The 22,084-nt window shown below is 45.4% G+C and overlaps 1 protein-coding gene across 1 annotated transcript in view; it reads left to right on the top strand.

Annotated features, from left to right (window-relative positions):
* Window positions 1-22,084, top strand: part of EDEM2 (ER degradation enhancing alpha-mannosidase like protein 2) — a 40,394-nt gene that overhangs the window by 13,424 nt on the left and 4,886 nt on the right. Inside the window, exons 2-7 of the mRNA XM_068101016.2 lie at window positions 355-465; window positions 4,726-4,765; window positions 11,997-12,102; window positions 17,544-17,669; window positions 17,920-18,131; window positions 18,220-18,361. Of these exons, the coding sequence (XP_067957117.1) occupies window positions 355-465; window positions 4,726-4,765; window positions 11,997-12,102; window positions 17,544-17,669; window positions 17,920-18,131; window positions 18,220-18,361 (737 nt within the window). The remainder of the gene's footprint in view (window positions 1-354; window positions 466-4,725; window positions 4,766-11,996; window positions 12,103-17,543; window positions 17,670-17,919; window positions 18,132-18,219; window positions 18,362-22,084) is intronic.

The raw sequence follows: 22,084 nt of genomic DNA on the forward strand, positions 1-22,084 counted from the left end.
TAGGTACTCTTTGCTTTGTATCTCTAAGCCAGTTTGGAATTCTACCAATAACTCCACAAGGACTACCCTTTTCAAATGCCTTCGGATGATGAGGTATATCATATCCCACTACACTCCCTTCGTCGGTCACTCCCTCGTTGAATTGCGACAGGTTTGTCAAACATGATCTCCCTTTAGTAAACCCTGTTGAGTGGCGCTAATGAATTTCAGTTTATCAAAATGGTTCCTCACCTGATCCTTTATTGGCCAACCTGCTCTATTTCTGCCACAAGCTTTATCCAGACACTGGAATATATTTACTCTGTACTTTGTCCGTGTTCCTTCAAGGTTGTCCGTTCCCACCATTTTTTGTAGGAATCGAGTGAAGAGCGTGTTCTACCACGCCTATGAGAACTACCTCCAGCATGCATTCCCATTGGACGAGCTTCGGCCTTTAACCTGTGATGGGCAAGACACCTGGGGCAGGTTTGTTCTCGTTTTGTATTGGACGGCATGGGGTGGGGATGGCGGGCCGTGAATATATGAAGGTATTCAAGTGTTTGTGTACATCCACTGTCCAGGGTACTGTGGTGAGGACATGTGGGGGATAATTTTGTTTAAGTTCGGACTTCGGACCAACAGATAATTTTAAGGTGAATGATGTCACACCTTGGGACAGTTTGTTTTGCCTCGTCACTGTGTTGATGATTTGGGCTGAAACCTTGAGCATTCTTGGTGCAGGTGTGTGAAAGGAGCATTTGATATTTATTTTGGAAGAGAGGTGGAGGGGAGGGGGTGGAAGGGACGTTGGAGAGGGAGGGAGTGGGTGGTGGAGTGAGTGGGTGGTGGAGTGAGTGGGTGGTGGAGTGAGTGACGTAAGACAGTAAAACGGATAATCAAATAAATAAATAATAATTGCCAGTGATGGTGCATCGCACGTTGATGAGGTGTATCATTGAATCCATTGAAAGAGACCGATCCCCACAATGACCTTTTTTGCGAAGGCATCGGGAAGGAACAATCTGCACGGAGGAAATTGGCTGTGGTTGGCTGTGGGGTGGAGGAGGATGGCGCAAAACTGATTGATTTAATCAGAAACTGATAGAAACAAACTGAACCCCGTGCACACCATGGCGCCGGTCCTGGGTGTTATTTTAAAAGCCGCTTGTACATGCGTAGAATGGGAAAGAGGCCCAAGGATGTGTTGGCAAGCAACTACGGATGCCAATTGAGACCACCAAATCTGGCAGGGTTCTCGCTCTTTTACAAACGTGTTACCTTTCCGGTGGTTTGGCGATGCCAATTGGGGTATGTACCCTCAACACACACCCGTGTATCTATTTATTATGTACGGCTGAGCGAACCGTGAATGCACGTTGGCTAGTGGTATGAGCGATCGGTGGGGTAAAACATCCCGTCTATCGATTTGCACACATTAAATCGAGCGAATGGAGGAAATGAGACAAAAACGGGCAGAATGGAAAACCATTTGCCAAAGAAAAGGGCAGGTAATTCCAAGAACATACGATTCAACAATCATGAGACACGTATTTACAAGCACATCAAACAGTAACCAAACATCAAGAAAGGCACGGAGAGCAGATCTTACCTGGAGCACTTATTTTCCCCTTAGGTAGTCTTATTTTTTTAGCCGCGTCGCAAGACGCTGGTCATAGAGTGCCCTCTGCTGTTGTTGTTGTTGTTCTTCTTCTTCTTCTTTTTGTTCTTGTTCTTGCAGAGAAGACAAAACCTCAAAACTCCACCCATTCTGGGAACCATAGCTCCACCCATTGTGGGAGAGGCTTCATATAAACAAATATCCACCATTTTATTAACTCGCATAGCTTTGAGGCCTGTTTTGTAGGCCTGTGGTGTCTTCCTCTCTCACACAGTTTTATTTCAAATCAAATTCGATATATCATTTCATTTTTCACAGTCACTAACATAGTTTTAGACTCGGTTGAAAAAAAACGGGAAGAAAATCCAATGGAAGTTGCCCTTTATAGAACGAAATGAACTCTCAAAGGCCTGTAACTTCAAGTCCATTGAGATTTTTTTTGTTTAAATCGCGGCATGGTCAGTCATACACCGCCCGAAATAAGAGACGGGAAAATGCCGAGATATATATATTTTGTTTAAATCGCGGCATGGTCAGTCATACACCGCCCAAAATAACAGACGGGAAAATGCCGAGATATATTAAAAATTCGTCCATTTGATGACAATCGTCACGATGAAATATTTAATTTATACGTCGTCACAATAATGTGGAGAGAGGAGCATAGCTTCGTTCACGTGTCGCCACATACGGGAAATTGCCGAGATATATATTTTTTTAAATCGCGGCATGGTCAGTCATACACCGCCTGAAATAACAGACGGGAAAATGCCGAGATATATTAAAAATTCGTCCATTTGATGACAATCGTCACGATGAAATATTTAATTTATACGTCGTCACAATAATGTGGAGAGAGGAGCATAGCTTCGTTCACGTGTCGCCACATACGGGAAATTGCCGAGATATATATTTTTTTAAATCGCGGCATGGTCAGTCATACACCGCCTGAAATAACAGACGGGAAAATGCCGAGATATATTAAAAATTCGTCGCCACACACGGGAAATTGCCGAGATATATTTTCACTTTGCACAAAAATAACATCAAGTAATCGAATCAATAGGAATGTCCTGTGCCTATAACATCGACGTTATAGGCACAGCTGCATCTAGGCATTGTGTAACATCGACGCGGCTTTTGTTTTAATTAAAACTTTTTGTACTTGTTTATTTATACACAGGACATAGCGCCAACAGAATCATTCCGAGGAAAATATAGAGAGGAAGTAAAGAGGATCGAGAGGTATGGCGAGGTGTATTGTTGGCCTCTGACTCTCTCTCGGCACGCATCAATGGACGCTTGCCAATCCCGTAAGGAAAAAGGGGTGGAGGGTAATGAAAGCAGAAGGGAATGGGTGTGAATGCATGTGCAGAACCGTGTGTGCAGCGTAAGCTTTTCGAGGAAATTTGCAGTGTGCAGGTGTAAACCTCACCCAGAGGGGTCAAGAGGATAATTGTTGATAGCTCTTTCAATCGTGATACTCCTTATGCATCTCAACGAGACAAATTAGTAGTTCTTAGAGGAAATCAAAATAAAGATCAATTACTACACTGTAGTCCCAAGAAGGAACCTGGACAGAACAACATGCACACACACACATACACATATACATACACATGTACATACAAACACACATACATAGATATATTATGTACTTGTAAGTACTTGTAAAAGCTATTTTATATTTGAAGTTATAACTTTAACTTATGAGCAATTAACTGATTATCCAACTGCCCGGATGATCAGCAGGGCACCGTTTATTTTATTTTATTTTATTTTATTTTTTATTTTATTTTTTTGTATACAAGATCGAGGCTCGTGAAAGAGCTAACATTAATCACACAGAAAGACAAACCAACACATAAAACATATAACATGGGGAGCGGTAGACAAGATGGGGAGAGAGGGGGAAGGAAACAAAACACAACATTTGAGAGCAGGGACATCGAGAGATCTGTGGGAGGGAGAGGGCATGGGAAGGGGGGGGGGGGGTGGGAGAGGTATAAAACATATGGACACTGCAAGGACTTCCAGGAAAGAAGTTGGAATTTCAAACAAAAGTGGATCTGGGGTGAATTAGCGGGGGTAGAAAAGATCAAGGTTTTGGATGGGGGAAGATAAGAGATGGTGGTGAACATCGTTCATCGAGGTTCATCATCGAGGTTTCGATCCTTTCAGCCCAGAAACTCTCAAAACGGCGGATCCACAACCCTGACTGCAGGTCCACATCAGTAGATTACTCAACATCAATGGACCAACAACCTCTGTGACACTGGTGTGGTCGACTCCTCTGTGACACGTACAGGCAGGCAGCTTTGCTAGGGTCCCCAGTGCGTTCTAACATCACGATCAGTATCTCGTTCCAACAGCAACGAATACTCTGGCATTTTGGCTTTCAAGCCACTTGGGCTGGGCGGAGACTGAAGGCGGAAAGGTTAGTGGGAGGTGGAGTTCCCGGGAGCAGAGGTCGTGGCGTGCCCTTTCACTAGGCGCAGCGGATCCTTATTGACCACGCTTATCTGCCGACGCCCCCACAACAACAATCATTTCAAAGGTCTGGCTTGTCCTCACGGTCAGCTGCTCCTCCTCTGACGTTTTTTTCCCGTACAGAATGAATGAAAGGGGTTGGGGGTCGGGTGCTGTTGTCTGTAATGTGGTTGTTTTTGAAAGATTCGAGATAATGGAAGAGAGTTGGAGAGAAGGGAAGAGACCTAACTAAACCCACACGACGCATTTGTCCCTTTTCCCTCTCGACAATGGTTGGAGGTCGAGCCATACACATAAACTAACAGCATAACTGATTCTACGGAGTTCTAGGTATTCATGGATGTTCTCTCCCCGGGGGCAGTTTCATAACGGGGTCACAATATATATCAGCTTTTGACTGATCTTGCAGACTTTGAGATTATGGGATTTTCTAAGGCTCTTTCCATATTCGCGCTCTCGCCATCCATAATGTCCTCCTACTTCTGAAGACACCTTCAAAGGAATGTAAGAATAGTGACGCTCATTGCTGTGTCCACATTACCAATCACCTGTCGGCATTGTTATGAAGCTCTTCCTACGATGACCTTTTTGTGCACAATTACATTTGTTGATTATAAATTGTTTGCATTGTCTTGCAGTTTTTCCTTAACGCTGATCGATGCGCTGGACACGTTGTTGGTACGTTACCAGACTTTTCATGTTTTGAACTTCATAGGATGAGCTTGTGTTAATAATCGTAATAATAGTGCGTGATGTTTAACATGGTGTTGTGTAACCGGACATTTTGCTACAACAGGTCTAAAACGTAACAGAAAGCAACTGGACCTCGTGGCGGTGCGTGTACATGTCATCTCTGTTGAGCCGGTTTGGACTTTTGTGATGTACTGAGGCATGCTAAACCAGCCAATTATATCTCATCTTGAATGTCCGCATAGGGATCACCTCTGATGTAGTCAAGCCCACCCTGTGGTTATGGACCTTTAAGGCCTCCAACTGAAATTATCACGCTCCGCTCGTGTTTAGAGGCTGTGGTAGTGAAAACCTCTCGCACTTCTGCCACAACACCACTTCAATGTCACCATCGAAAGGAAATACGTTGTTCATGTGAACGAGCATTCCTTGACCAGTTTTCTAGTTGTTATTCACGTGGCAATCTAATTGTGGATTAAAGTGTATATATATATACTGTATATCACATCACTTGACCACACTGAAAAAAGCACAAAACGGAGATTGACTCAAAAGATGACCAAACAAATTATGATCAAGAGGAATGTTTCTTGCTCTGTGTAATTAGTTACCTGTGTAACAGCTCATCCAGTCTGAATTTATTTAAAATGTAATACAGGATTTCTATTTATAATTGAGAATTTCGTGGAATTTTGTGACAAGGAGGATTATATTGTGCCTTTGGAAGGATTTTGGCCTGTTTTGTCAGATTGCTTTACAAATGTAAAAGCTTCATACTTTTACTTATTACTTCATTCGTACCACGATGCACAGAAAGATTCCTGAACAGCACCGAAGGGTCATTTCCTGGCCACCCTGATATAAGGCCTGTTTCGCCCTTAATAAGCCTTGCACCACGATGTGGGATGAACCGTAGTTGCACAATACGCAACGTTTGAAATGACGTAATACTCCCCCGAATGCTCGGTGCGCATGCAAGCCTCTGGAGCCAGCGATGTTCGGGACACTATGAAATATCTTGTGTGTATGAGATAAGGATTGTTAACTAAAATGGCTCACAAAGCTTCTAAAATTAGCCAACAATACTTCGAAAAGTACATGAGAAAAATACCAGTTTTATCGCTGTACCTTTCATGGTTGCTTTATGTAGCTTTCTTCGGCTAGAGGAGCATGGGAGGAGCCGATTTACTTATATAATCCGAACCACGGGGTAATTGATCAGGTGAGAGCTGATTGGTTATTCCCTACGTTCTCCAACCTAATGAGCGCACGCCTTGACGTCACCACCACACAAGTACACCTTGCCTGCCAAGCTCCGGAGGAGCCATCTAGCAGTGCGTCATAATTTCGATCTTTGTTCAGACACTGTCACAAGTGTACACAAAACTCACAGTTACCGACCTGGTTTTGCCCTTGTTGGGGCTTCATCAGGGCAGCGCAGTGAGTTTTCCATACACTTGTGAATCTGAAAACCTTTCGGTTATAAACCAGTCATTATGCGACTCCATACTATCAGTGGTGAACCACCATTAAGGTGTCCCATCCAGCTATCCCTGCACATTAATGGGAGCGATAAGCACCGCCTGCCACACGATACATTACCTCTGTATCCACTCATTATATGGTCACCTGGATGCGGTTGGGAGTAACCAATCAGAATCTATAATTTCAGTTCTCCAACCTAATGAGCGCATGCTGTGACGTCACCGTCACGTAAGTACGCCTTGCCTGCCAAGCTCCATAGGAGCCATCTAGCAATGTGTCATAATTTAGATCTTAGTTCAGATACTGTCACAAGTGTATACAAAACTCAGTTACCGACCTGGTTTCGACCTTGTTGGGGCTACATCAGGGCAACTCAGTGAGTCTTAATAAGATATATATATATATATATACATATATAAATGAATGATCGTTTTAAAGGCCATTTTCCCCGCTAGAGCGGGGGTTAGCCTTGCGGGCCCCATGACAATCATGGTTCCCTGTTTGAGGCAATGTTTTTATGGCCGGATGCCCTTCCTGATGCCAACCCTTGATCACGCTCTTACGATGCGCAGGGATACGGTGTACCTATTCTAAACCGGGGTACACACCGTGATCATTCATCCCAGCAAGCTGGTACTCAATTTGCTGACCTCGGAAGGATGACAGGCTGAGTCAACCCCCCTGGCGTTAATTCAGCGATCGACCGTGATTCGAACCCAGGATCCTAGGATCCCAAGCCGGCACCCTAACCGCTAAGCCAACACCAGGCTATATATTGTTACGAATTTGAGAAAGTGTAAAGATGTGAGAATTATGGTTTTGTTGTGTGTAACTGACCCTCGTAATGTAAAGAAAGGTCGAAGCTCGTCCTCTTAGTTAATTCCATAAACCTACACACAGGACACCATATATCCTTTTAAATAGTTAGTCCCTATTCTATGTAGGCTAAGGATGTGTTTCCCAATAGTTTGACTCTTCATTGCACCGAATTAAATAAGAGTAGGCCCCTCTGACGCCCCATGGCAGCTTCCAAGTGCCAGGTTTGCCAGGTTTGCTGCAATTGACTCTTTAGGCACTTTGCTGCATTTTCATCTCCCGTCCACTTTGCTGCAATTGACTCTTTAGGCACTTTGCTGCATTTTCATCTCCCGTCCACTTTGCTGCATTTGACTCCATTACGCACGAGGTAACGACGAAGAAGAAAGGCGGGTCTCCACCTCGTCATAGAGGGGAGGAGTAAGTCGGCCCCGCTCATCCAACCCAGAACGAGGGGTTTGGCTTGAGAGGGCGGAGAGAGAACACTTGGGGGAGGTTCGCAAAGGTTGAAGGGCGGGGCCTATATAACCCGCAGCGCGACGCTCCCCACAGAGATGAGCTGAGACAAGAGATGAGCTTTTTGGAGAAGATTGAGGTCCGAAGAAGATCGAGAGAGAGGTGCGGCAGATGCGCGATCCAGCTATAGCAGCCAAGAGAGAACGAGACGTGAGGGGGTGCTGATACTGAGCAATACGCCGAGACCCTCTAGGCCCTATTGCCGGCTGTGGAGACGCGGAGCTGCCAGCTGCTGTTCGCTTCGAGCACGGAACGTGGACCTCGACGGTGTGGAATTGCCCAGACCTTCCTGCCCTGCCATCGGCTTGGACCTTCTCCTCCCTCCAGTGATTCCTGCCATCATTTCCCCCGTGTAAGTGTGCCCGTTTGTCCGTCTTTCATGTTGTCTTGGGGTATTAATTAAGACTGCCATATATATAAGCTAATAGTCTAGTAGGAAGACTAGGTCCCCCTGCACCCCCCGGAGATATACTTCTAATCAGTGTTTCTAGATTGGAAAAAATGTGTAGAAAATGACTAGCTATGGCCCCAAGCTGAAAAAATGTCCCACATACCATTTTTATGCAAATTACTGCTGCCATTATCAAAAAAAGACTAGGTCCCCCTGCACCCCCCGGAGATATACTTCTAATCAGTGTTTCTAGATTGGAAAAAATGTGTAGAAAATGGCTAGCTATGGCCCCAAGCTGAAAAAATGTCCCACATACCATTTTTATGCAAATTACTGCTGCCATTATCAAAAAAAGACTAGGTCCCCCTGCACCCCCCGGAGATATACTTCTAATCAGTGTTTCTAGATTGGAAAAAATGTGTAGAAAATGACTAGCTATGGCCCCAAGCTGAAAAAATGTCCCACATACCATTTTTATGCAAATTACTGCTGCCATTATCAAAAAAAGACTAGGTCCCCCTGCACCCCCCGGAGATATACTGAAACTGGCAGTGACTGGTGATTGAAATGCGGTGCCTTTTTGTGTTTCAGGTCGAGGTACGTGAACTCCCCACGATCTACAGCAACCAGGAAGAGACTGATACCAGGGTGGTTCTGTACCTCCATCATGCTGCTACCATCGGATACAAGAACGCTGTAGTCAGAACACCGGACACAGACATCCTCCTGATCCTGCTCCACCATGCCCACAACATCAAGCTGACGGTGTACCTGGATACAGGGTCAGGGAAGCATCGCCAACTTGTCAACGTCTCTGAGCTGGCAGAATCCCTGGGAGAGGACTACTGTGCCACTCTCCTGGGGTACTATGTGTTCAGCGGAGAAGACTGCACCAGTGCCTTCAAAGGGAAGGGAAAAGTCGGGCCCTTGAAAAAGCTGGAGAAGAATCCCAGGTTTCACAGGGCATTCGGTGAATTTCACAGGGTATTTAGAAAAATAAAACTTTGTGTTAACGTCTGTGTAGACGGACCTTAATATGAGTCTATTATTTCGTAAAACTGTGATTATTTTGTAAATAAAGCACTAATTAGCATACTAGTATACCATAGACACATGTAATCATGTTATGAATAGTTCTATCATGATCTATGCCCTTCAAAACATGGGTCTAGACACCTTCATTTTTCAATTATCTGCAATATTGGCTGAGATATGTCAAAAATCGTTTTTTTTGATAATGGCAGCAGTAATTTGCATAAAAATGGTATGTGGGACATTTTTTCAGCTTGGGGCCATAGCTAGTCATTTTCTACACATTTTTTCCAATCTAGAAACACTGATTAGAAGTATATCTCCGGGGGGTGCAGGGGGACCTAGTCTTCCTACTAGACTATAATCATTGCCCTATGTCTCCTGCTCCTTCAATTGCCTTATAAATCATCTTTCTTTTCCTTTCTGCTTAGTGTGTATAAATAGTAATAAATCTTGTTATTCCCTACTTTGTCTTTACTTCTTCATGCTCTTTCGGTCGCTTTAGAGGTTTCCATATTGAGTGCACATGGCGCGATTCGGCCAACGTTTGAGAATCGGGTTAGTGATTGGTAATGGCTCGAACGTCAGGTTGCTAAAAACCGCTCGGCAACTAACTAGACCATCCAAACCGGGGTTCAAGCGGTACTTGTCTCCCTAGTCTGCGGAGGGACGGATAAAGGTATTCGGGATAGACCCTGGACCCATAACCCTGATCCGTTCCATCCCGCGGGATAGCGTTACAATTACCAGGACCGGGGAGACGGCCAGCTTAACAGGACAAGGGGCTAATCACCCCTTGCTAACGGGAGAGCCGTCCCCCGTATCCGTAACAATATATATATCTATATATATAAAACACAGTTTGTGTGTGTGTGTGTGTGTGTGTGTGTGTGTGTGTGTGTGTGTGTGTGTGTGTGTGTGTGTGTGTGTGTGTGTGTGTGTGTGTGTGTGTGTGTGTGTGTGTGTGTGTGTGTGTAATGTTACCGATAGACTCCGAAACGGAGAGGCTCACGTGCTTGATATTTGGCATAGACATGGCCATTGAGCCTGGGACGAACATGGCCGACCTCAAAATATTTGACGATCCATATTTTTTATTCATATTTACCTCAGCGCATTTCAGCGAAGTACCCGCTAATCTCAGCCGGTGTCAGAACAGCTCGCTGATTCGCTCAGAGCGATCACGTGATGTTCCATCCCCGCCGCTAGACTGATTCGCTCAGAGCGATCACGTGATGTGACCATTGCCATTCACTCCACATAGGTGGAGATGCAGTTACCGGGCGCCATCTTGGTTGGCATTCGATGCTGGGCGATGGTGATTTCCGTCACAAGTTTGCACGTAATTCAGAGCGAAAAGCGATCGTGTTTTGTGCCGATTTTGTGCGATATGAATTAAATGTCTTTGATAGGGACTGGTAATTCCGCCAGGGGCGCTGCGCGCACTACTTACGTCACGCTGTGCATGGCACTCTGTGACCGCCGTTGCAGTGCAATGCTTTGCGGGCAAATCGTTTTTATGCCATGGTATGTCATATTTTGGACTTAACCACTCTTCATGACTGATCATGTGACATCTACACACTCATGGCTACCACCGAGACGGATCCTGGTTTCACGTGAGTAATATTTACCATATTTGCTCGATTTTTGAAACCGATGCATGCAAATATCGTGTCTATACCACACCTAAAATATTTTTTAGAAAGAAAAAGCACATCTCCCCTTTGAAAGTGCCCCCTGAAGTGTGTCCAGGTGGAATTTCTAAGTCGTAGGTCTTAGCAACTCTCAGCAATCTTTTACCGCATGGATTTATCTCGAGTATTTACTAAACTGTGCTAAGTTGAAGTTGCGTACATATTTCAGCAGTTTTCAATGTAAATCGGTGTAATGTAACCTCCCCCCTACCCCCTCCCCCTCTCCCTCCCCCCCCTCCCCTCCTACCCCCCCTTCCCTCCTACCGCTCCCACCCCTCCCCCTCCCCTCCTACCCCTCCCACACCTCCCCCCTCCCCCTCCTACTCCTCCTTCTCCCCTCCCTCTCCCCTCCTACCCCTCCCCTCCTACCCCTCCCCTCTCCCCCTCCCATCCCTCCCCCCTACCCATCCCTCACCCTCCCCCTCCCATCCCTCACCCTCCCCCTCCCATCCCTCACCCTCCACCCCCTCCCCTCCCCCTTCCCCCATATAAATATGGCCCCCACCGTCTATGCCCCCTCCCAAATATAAATATGGCCCCCACCGTCTATGCCCCCTCCCAAATATAAATATGGCCCCCACCGTCTATGCCCCCTCCCAAATATAAATATGGCCCCCACCGTCTATGCCCCCTCCCAAATATAAATATGGCCCCCACCGTCTATGCCCCCTCCCAAATATGAATATGGCCCCCACCGTCTATGCCCCCTCCCAAATATGAATATGGCCCCCACCGTCTATGCCCCCTCCCAAATATAAATATGGCCCCCACCGTATATGCCCCCTCCCAAATATAAATATGGCCCCCACCGTCTATGCCCCCTCCCAAATATAAATATGGCCCCCACCGTCTATGCCCCCTCCCAAATATAAATATGGCCCCCACCCCCCCCCCTCCCAAATATAAATATGGCCCCCACCGTCTATGCCCCCTCCCAAATATAAATATGGCCCCCACCGTCTATGCCCCCTCCCAAATATGAATATGGCCCCCACCGTCTATGCCCCCTCCCAAATATGAATATGGCCCCCACCGTCTATGCCCCCTCCCAAATATAAATATGGCCCCCACCGTATATGCCCCCTCCCAAATATAAATATGGCCCCCACCGTCTATGCCCCCTCCCAAATATAAATATGGCCCCCACCGTCTATGCCCCCTCCCAAATATAAACTGCCAAAATCGCTTACACATACTACCAAGAATCTCCACGTCGAGAGGAGTGCAATGTGCGTGTGTTCACGTGTTCTCATGTGTGTGTTCACCTGTTTGTGTGTTCCAGGTACTTGGGAATACGAGCGAGTTCCGCCGCGTCTCACATTTGCTCCAAAACACCATCGACTTTACGCAGGACGTGAACGTGTCTGTGTTTGAAACGAACATTCGAGGTGAATGAATTTATGAAGAAGATTTTATTTCCTCGACGTTTATAGTTGCCGTTCGTTTTTAGAAATGGATGTCCTTTTGGCAAGCAATGTTTGTACAAGATTTTGTCCGAATGCCACAACAACCGGTGTTCATGTACTTTGTCTCGAATCGACTTGAAGACAAACCAAGAGCTTTTGGGCTTTTTCTGCCACCCTGTTTCTTTTGTTATAACGAAGTGTTCACCATCCAGAATCGCAGCTCGCCTCCACTCATTCGTGCCGCTTTCTCCCCACATGCGGAACCAACTTATTCAGTGTCTTTAATCTCAATATTCCCTTCAGGGCTTCAAGACAGCTCTTCACCAGCATGTCAGATCATCCTCCTTCCACAACCATGATCTTTTCTACCCCCATTAACCCTCGCCAAGGCCTTTCAAGTTTCCAATGTTTTGTTCCTGACAGTTTATTTCTGTATCCATCTTGTCAATCCCATATGTCCTCTCATATCCCTCATTCCTTCCCACATCCCTTTTGTCCAAGTCTCCCTCTATTTTGTCCCTCATACCTGCTGATGGTGCCATCCTCCTCCACATTCTCTTTCTATTGTTCCTTTTGTTCTGTGACGTCCTGATCCATTCAATGCTCCAGCTCCTCCATGAGCCATGACGTTGTGCATACCAAAACAAAGTGTGTACCTCAATGTTCTTGCTGAAGGCGTGCACACTCGTACCCAAGCATGACTTTACCTGGATGGAATATAGCAAACCAACCTCTATGCCCCCTCCCAAATATAAATATGGCCCCCACCGTCTATGCCCCCTCCCAAATATAAATATGGCCCCCACCGTCTATGCCCCCTCCCAAATATAAATATGGCCCCCACCGTCTATGCCCCCTCCCAAATATAAATATGGCCCCACCGTCTATGCCCCCTCCCAAATATAAATATGGCCCCCACCGTCTATGCCCCCTCCCAAATATGAATATAGCCCCCACCATCTATGCCCCCTCCCAAATATAAATATGGCCCCCACCGTCTATGCCCCCTCCCAAATATAAATATGGCCCCCACCGTCTATGCCCCCTCCCAAATATAAATATGGCCCCCACCGTCTATGCCCCCTCCCAAATATAAATATGGCCCCCACCGTCTATGCCCCCTCCCAAATATAAATATGGCCCCCACCGTCTATGCCCCCTCCCAAATATAAATATGGCCCCCACCGTCTATGCCCCCTCCCAAATATAAATATGGCCCCCACCGTCTATGCCCCTCCCAAATATAAATATGGCCCCCACCGTCTATGCCCCCTCCCAAATATAAATATGGCCCCCACAGCCCCCATCCCAAATATAAATCAGACCGTTCTGCTTCCTGATCTACCATAATTATTGAGGATAGCGTTGGTTTGGTCAGGGACTGAATATATTGATTAATTATCATACACGAAGCATGACTTATGATCGGTTTTTTTACTTTAACTTTATTTTTATGCCTCCACTGTCGAAGGAGGGCGGCGCTGTGCGCCCATTATCCGTTTTAGCACAAGTCTGGACTGTAATACAAAGATGAGCTGATTCCATTTTGGAACAACAGGTCAAAGGTCATGTGCCATTTGAAAATCATTTTTCAGACCACAATTCGAGTTTGAAGCATCTGATGTTTTCTCTCTTCCACTTATCTCTCACTCGATCTCATGTGACCTTTTTAATTGAAATCAAAGGCAACAGTGGGTTGACATTTGAGTGGATGGAGGCATATCCATTGATGTATTCGTATCAATTTCTGTTTTTTTTATTGTTTGGCCTTAAGTTATTATCTATCTATAATTCCAGTAATCTCTGTATGTGTGTTTGTTTGTTTGTTTGTTTGTCTGTGACCGCTGTTTCTCGACAACCACGGGTCCGATATACTTTAAACTTGCCAGGTATATTGCTGGGGACCCGAGGATGTGCCTTTTCAAGGTTTCATATTAATCGGACAATTACTTACCGAGCTATGTCCAAAAAACGATTCAACCAATCAGAGAGCAGCGAGCTATCGCGTGTGCCGAACGTGGCGAACACACTCTGCCTCGGACGGCACATTTGAGAGCGTATTCATTTATTTCACGTTGGCAAACTATGTTGCCGCTATGTTGGCGTTAAACTATGTTTTAAAACTAATTAAAACCATTTCATGTAAATAGAGGGGGGGGGGGGGGGATTGTCACTGTACTCGCAAGCCGTTCGCCGTTCGCTTTGGCGTTGCGAATGGACCAAAACATTTCATGGACCAAACCATTTCATGTAAAGCGTTCGCCGTTCGCTTTGGCGTTGCGAATAGACCAAAACATTTCATGGACCAAACCATTTCATGTAAATAGAGGGGGGGGGGATATAATTTTAGATATATATATAGTACGGGCATGCCCTAGTACTTTTAATTCCCTCTGGGCCGCTCCCTCTGGGTCGTTCCCCCCTCTGGGCCGGTGCTCCTGCCTCACACCCAACTCGACTTCACGCTGTTGAAACCAAAGCTTTCAGAATCATTGGAATCTCCCACGATGAAGCTAACTCCGAGGGCCTTTCACTCACTCACCGCAGGCAGGTTGGTGGTCTTTCTGTCTTCTACCGACTCCTCTCCGGCCTTGCTCCCCCAGCTCTCTCTGTGCTCTGTCCCCCAAATATTCCTACAGGTCGCACAAGATCTGCCAGCAACCCTCTTATGGGTAAATTGCCAAAATCTAGGCTCTCTGCTCACCTTCACTCTTTTATTCCCCTTTTTTCCCGCCTCTGGAACAAACTCTCTCTTCAATCCCACTCATCCCTCCAGGTCTTCAAAGCAGCTGTTCACCACCATCTCTTATCTTCCCCCATCCAAAACCTTGATCTTTTCTACCACCGCTAATTCACCCCAGATACACTTTTTCGAAATTCCAACTTCTTTCCTGGAAGTCCTTGCAGTGTCCATATGTTTTATACCTTTCCCACCTCCCCCCAAGCCCTCTCCCTCCCACAGTTCTCTCGATGTCCCTGCTCTCAAATGTTGTGTTTGTGTCCTTCCCCCTCTCTCCCCATTTTGTCTACCGCTCCCCTTATTTTTTGTGTTTTGTGTGTCGGTTTGACTTTTTGTGTGATTAATGTTACCTCTTTCACGAGCCTCGATCTTGTATACAAAAAAAATAGAAAAAATTCTTATCAAATGTCTTCAAAATCTTAATTTTGAGATTTTTTAAATTTTATTTTATGGGATATTGCTCGCCACAAAGCCGACAGGGCCACTCGAGGTGGGGGCTACACAAAGAAAACAAAAGCAGAACCAGCCCCTTGGATTGAAACAAGACAAATATAAAAAGTTGTCTCTTTACAGAACACAAATGGCTGGGAGGGTCACCAGATAGCTCAGATAGCAGAGCACTGGTACGCTTCACCAGAGGACCTGGGTTCGATTCCTGGTCTGGGCATGTAATTTTCCCACATATATCAATTTCATTATTTATAATCCTGATCATTAATAAAATAATTATTTAATACTATCTATAAAGAAATATATGTTTAATCAATATTATCTACTATAAATTGATGAGGTGTGTGTGTGTGTGTGTGTGTGTGTGTGTGTGTGAGAGAGTTTGTGTGTGTGTGTGTGCGCACGCTTGCGTGAGGCATACTTTTTATGTCTATTAATTGCGTACGTCTATTGATTAATTATGTATTACTTACCATTGAAATGAGGGTAGACACACTTGTTCAGAGCTTTGTGAAAGGAACTGAAATTGCCTTCAGTTGGATTAGCCTTCCATGAAGTCAAGGCAAGTTGTTTCATGGCAACTGCCTCTCCACAAGATTCAGTGTACCATGGACGGGAGGAAGGGTATGACAACTGAAGACGAGATGGGATAAATCTGTGCATGAGAGAGCAGTTTAATTTGGAAGAATTCCCAGGAAGAGTTGATGTCAGAGGCAGTAGAGATGGGAGACCAGTCCAGATGATTGATGGCTGCTTGAAGACCGTGCCAGTCGGCCTGAATGAAATGCCAGACTTTCCGGCGCTGAGGAGGCTCTCTGAGAATGGCCAGAGAGATGTCCACTTCAACAAGCACATGATCATATGAGCCAATTGGAGCAGAAGAACAGCAGACATTTGCAAGGAAGTTTGTCATAACCAAGTCTAGAAGAGAAGATACTCCATTGACTGAGATCCGGGTCGGGAAATTGACAGATTGTGTCAGTCCCAGTGAGTCACAGAAGTCCTTTTCTGAGGTGCGATGGCTGGTGTGAGAGGTACCCACACCCAGCGAGCTGGCATGATGACAGTTAAAGTTGCCACATATGAGGAAGAGAGTTGGGATGAGTGGATATAAGTTGGGCCATGTTGTCAGACAGGGAGATTTAAATGAAGTCATCACTGTTTGGAGGACGGAACAACACACATTTGAACAAAAGGTGGGAGCGGAGGGGAAGCCATAGCCAGAGGTACTCCTGGGGGTGAGGTGGAGATTGGGTAGTGCAAGGAGAGTGAGGAAATTTTTGATAAAGATAGCAACCCCACCACCAGGACAAGACTCAGGTCTATCATACTGGAGGAGGGATTAACCAGGAAGAGATATTAAGGACTCAGAGACATCTTGAAGAAGGAAAGTTTCTGTTAAGCAGATTATGTCTGGTTTGTCAGAAGCAACCTGAATGGAGAGATCAATCCGTCACGGAAGAGGTCCATACTGTTAAGGAAGAGGGAGGGGGAGCATCGGCTACAGGACAAGGGAGGGGTAGGGTAAGATGAGGGGTGAGAGGGGGAGGTAGGGAGAGCTGTTGATAGTGTGTCAGACATTGCAGAAGAGTTAGGAGAAAGGGAAGGATGAGGAGGACAAAAGGTTTGATGGTAATGGGATGAGGCACAGTGAGGTGTTGTTTGAGGGGGGCAGAGAAAAGTAGAAGTTTGGAGGAGGTGTGGGTATGAGATAGAAGGGAGAGGAAGTGGGGTGGAGGCACCTTTGAGGAGGACGGGGGGAGGGCAGAGAATTGGAGAAAGATAGTAAAGGGGGGAGATTTGAAGGGGAGGTGTGAGGGGGGAGTTTAGAAGGGGAGGGATGAGGAGGGAGTTTTGAAGGGGGATACACACACTCATACATATACATACACACACGAATATGGATACTGTGAGATCTGGGAGGGCTTTGTTCCACCTTCTGAAACCTGCATATGGAGATAACAACCAATGACACACACACACACTTGGATATTCTGTACTTTGATGTGAATAGATATGTCCTGTGGCTCTATAACTTTGCACAGTTTTGTTTGAAGCTTATCATATTGTTTCATTTAACAGGTTTTGTTTGAAGCTTATCATGTCATTTCATTTTACAAGTTTACCTTTATTTCCAGATGAAGGTAACCTTGGCATAACAAAGTGACCTTTTCTTCATGAAAGGCTGTGAAGCAAGGATGAGTGAATGATTCTATTTCCATTGTTCTTGTAGTTGTGGGTGGTTTGCTCTCTGCTCATATGCTATCCAAGATGGCCGGCATGGAGCTGGAGCCTGACTGGCCTTGCACTGGTCCTCTGCTTCGTCTAGCAGAAGATGCTGCGCGCAAGTTACTGCCAGGTAGTCATTTCTAAGCAATGCTTCTTCGCTTGGTCTTTCATGGCTATTTCATCCAAATGGTTCAATATTTGTCTTCTTCTTGTGCTCTCGTGTCTGAATATGTATGCGCATGGAAGGTGCTTGTACTGAAGTATTTGTGGATAGTCCAGCAGCTGGCAATCTTGGCAACCATTAAACTCGCTTCTTGGTTGTTGCGGTTGCTCTGCTTTGTCACATGTTACTGATGCACGAGGTTGGTGCGTGTGCATAGCCTTTCACACACAAACGGGCATGCCTTACGGCACGGTGAACCTGCTGCATGGCGTACATGCTAATGAAACGCCTGTTACCTGCACGGCTGGCGTCGGGACCTTCATCCTGGAGTTCGCCACTCTGAGTCGTCTCACGGGTGACCCTGTGTTCGAAGAGGCAGCTCGGCGTGCACTGCGAGCCCTCTGGGAGTCGCGCTCCGACATTGGCTTGGTAAATACCTAGTCGTACACAACCTATACCCGAATCGGCGCGTTTGTCCATTTGTGAAGAGATTTTTATTGGTTTGCTTTTTCCACAGGTTGGGAACCACATCAATGTGAACAATTCCCACTGGGTGGCTGAAGATGCAGGGATCGGTGCTGGGGTCGATTCCTACTTTGAGTACCTTCTTAAAGCTGCCATTTTACTTCAAGAACCAAAATACATGGAAATGTTCAAGGGTAAGTGGTTATGTCTTTGTAGTTTATACTGTGAAAGGTGGTTGAAGTAATACCGGTACAAAATGGGAGTAAACTAAGGTGGTTCCATAGTGAAATGGAAAACCAAATATTACATTGGAGTCATCAGAAGGAACCCGAATAAGCAAAGAGCAAAGATGGAGTCATCAGGAGGAACCTGGATATGATTCAGGTTTCAGCTGCTACTCCTCTACCCACAAACCCATCCAGGTGCAGCCAAGTGAACCTTCCAGAAAAAATATCTGCAAGAAATCACTTCTCCTTGGACAGATAGATGAAGAAAGAGAGAAAGAAAGAACAAGCAAGAATTAGAATGAATAAGGAGAAATGTGAAAAAGTAGAATGAAATGTGAAAAACAAAGATCCCTAACTCCTAGCCCTAGCTCCTTCCCTTAACTCCTAGCCCTAACTCCTTCGGTAGGAGTAATCTGGAGAGGTTCACAAGGTGGCGCTGAGTGTGAGCGTTATTTACGGGTGTCGATAAATAGAGTACACCCTCCACCTCGGTTTTTCTTTCAGTGTTGTCGATGATTCCCACGGTTTGGATTTCACTGCATCCATGAGTACCAGGTGTTATTACCAACGCTTCATCCACGACCCACGACCTTCATCCACTTCATATATTTGTATAAATCAAGACTAGGTCGTGTCCCAAAACTGCTTCGGTAGACACCAGCTTCAACAGAGAAGGCAGAGAACTTGCCATGAGGACCAACACATGATTGCTGGATCTGGATTTGTCAGATGGATGATGTCACGAGCGGCTTGTCCTTCATAACCTTGGTGTTGTGACCTCCCAAGGATTCAGTATCACTCGCAGCAGAGATTTGCCCGGTGCGGCACCCGTCTGGCTATTGTATATTCCAAGGTGTCTGGGTCAATGCTGCAGCACTTGATAGTCGCTTTACGAACATCTGTGTAAGGTTGATCGACCGTCCTTCAGGTGAGTACCTTGCTGGAGTTAACGATTAAAGATGGATCCTACCATTGGACATGTGAACAGATTAACTATCAGACCAATGTTTTTGATTCTTTCTAATCACGGCTCTGATTCCTGAAAGGTCAAAGTGCTGAAGGAACTTATTGTTTGGGATTATGTCCCACCATTGTATCCCTGTCATCTGTCAGACACGTTGCACCTGGAATTTGTCAGGGCACGATTTGCCTGTCGACTGTAACTACACCATGCCTTGCAGAGGTAAAGCGGTTGCTGTTTGTAGTCTCATTATTTGGCTATTTCGGAGACTTCGTGCCTTGCTGGTTAAATTTGCTAATTGTGGTACTTGGTGAAAGTGCTACTGAGAGGAGAAAACCTGACAATCTTCAGTGACGTGTAATTTGTTCGCTGTAGGATAGCTGACAATGCCTCGTGGTCTTTATTCGAGTGGACTTCTGTCTTTCACAAGTCTGTGCAGATCAGTTAGGAGCAGCCATGCATCTCTGAGCATATAGGTTGGTGAAGTGCGGTCTCCAGCAAACAGCTCTCGAAGACCACGTACGTGGGTTTGTTTGGCTGTCCACGACCGCTTCCGGTGGAACACAGCTGTCTATGTGGTCTTCCACGGAGATCCACATTTCGTTTCCTTGGAAAGCATCAAGAAATGCCCGCTCCAAACACGATGTGGAACAGAGTGTAGAATTGGGGACGCAGTTCAAGTTTACACCCTTTGTCACAAATGGTTCAGACGTGCATCTTCGGTTAAACATGGATGGTCGTGCCACCATAAGAATTCAAATGCGTCGATGTTCATGGAATTACTCGGGCAGTCAGGTTTGTAGATAGTTTTAGCAGCTCATGTGTTGAGGGCCTTCATTAGGCTTTTGGAAATCGTTTTGACTTTTCTCACCCAGAAAAAGACTTTTGACTTTCCAGAGATCCAGAAAACCAAAACATTGTGTCCTCTGTAGAAACCACTGGGAAATTTCCTGAAGGTCTCCTTTGCGGAATAATGTTGATTTCCCACCCCCATCCCCCTTATAAAGTCGTAGCCAAAAATATTTGCACCCTTGCACTTTGCTCAAATAACTCACAATTTTCTCTGAAAATAAGTTGAAATTGACAAAAGTATTTGGTCTCCACAATTCTTTATTTCACTGTTAACATTACAGAACCTTTGTTTTTGATTCAGAACTTAATATATCCTTTTAAATCAGAAAATAAAAAGAAATGGCATTGACAAAATTATTGACACCCTCGACTTAATATTTGGTATCACAGACTTTGGACAAAATCACTGCAGTCAAGCGCTTCCTATAGCCATGAATGAGCTTCCTACACCTCTCTACTGGCAGTTTCGCCCACTCTTCTTGTGCAAACTGCTCCAGTTCTCCCAGATTTGAAGGGTGCCTTCTCCCAACTCCTGTTTTCAAATCTCCCCCCAGGTGTTCAATGGGATTTAGATCTGGACTCATTGCTGGCCACTTCAGAACAGTCCATGGTTTTGTCTTGAACCATTGCTGGGTGCTTTTTGAAGTGTGTTTGTGGTCATTGTCCTGCTGCAAGACCCATGACCTTCGACGGAGTCTCAGCTTTCTGACACTGGGTTGAACATTGCGCTCCAAAGTGCCTTGGTAATCTCCTGATCTCCTGATTTCATGATGCCATGCACACATTCCAGGCACCCAGTGCCAGAGGCAGCACAGCAACTCCAAAACATCACTGAACCTCCTCCATGTTTGACTGTAGGGAAGGTGTTCTTTTCTTTGAAAGCTTCCTTTTGTTTTCTGTAAACATAGAGATGATGTGCTTTACCACAAAGCTCTAATTTGGTCTCAGTTCACAGGACATTCTCCTAGAAGGATTTTGGCTTGTTCGGGTGTGTTTTGGCAAACTCAAGTTGGGCTTTCTTAGCAGTGGGGTCCTCCTGGGTCTCCTGCCGTAGAACCCCCTTTCATTGAGTTGGTGACGGATGGTGCGAGTTGAAACTGTCGTACCGTGTGTCTGAAGGTCAGCGTTAATCTGTTTTGGCAGTTGATCGAGGTGCTTTCTCTACCATTCAAAAAATCCTTCGCTGCAATTGACCGATCATGTTTTCTCTTGCGGCCACATCCAGAGAGGTTGGCTACAGTGCCATGGGCCTTAAACTTCCTGGTAACATTGCGTACGGTGAACACAAGAACATCAAGGTCTCTGGAGATGGACTTGTAGCCTTGAGATTGTCCATGCTTGGCTACAATCTTGTGCCTGACCTCCTCAGACAATTCCCTGGTTTTCTTTCTTTTCTCCATTCTCATTGCGGTACACACAGTGACACAAAACAGCAGAATGACTCCTTTTCTCCATTCAAACTGGTGTTGAATGAGAGATTTTTTTATATTGTGGGCACCTGCAACTCACCATAGGTGAGTTCATTCCCAAAGTAAGGGAGAATCACCTGCTTGAAATCTAATTATTTCTAACAATTTCTAATCGGTGCCAATAATATTATCTGGGCCATTTTAGGATTACTTTGTGGAATAAGCTGAAATGTAGTAATTTTTTCAGCTTTTTTGTTTTGTTCCACTGCAAACCAAAGAAATACAAATGTTGATACCAAAATATTTTTCAATTTCAACAATTTTCTGGAAGAAATGGTGCATTATTTGAAAAAAGTGCAAGGGTGCCAATATTTTCGGCCACGACTGTAGGTTGGAAAATGGAAAATTAAACAACTATCAGATGTAGTAATTCTGTGTTTTAGAGTTTGGTTTCCCTTTAAGTGCGGT

Source organism: Myxine glutinosa, chromosome 9, assembly GCF_964187855.1.
Source record: "Myxine glutinosa chromosome 9, kmMyxGlut1.1, whole genome shotgun sequence".
NCBI lineage: Eukaryota > Metazoa > Chordata > Myxini > Myxiniformes > Myxinidae > Myxine > Myxine glutinosa.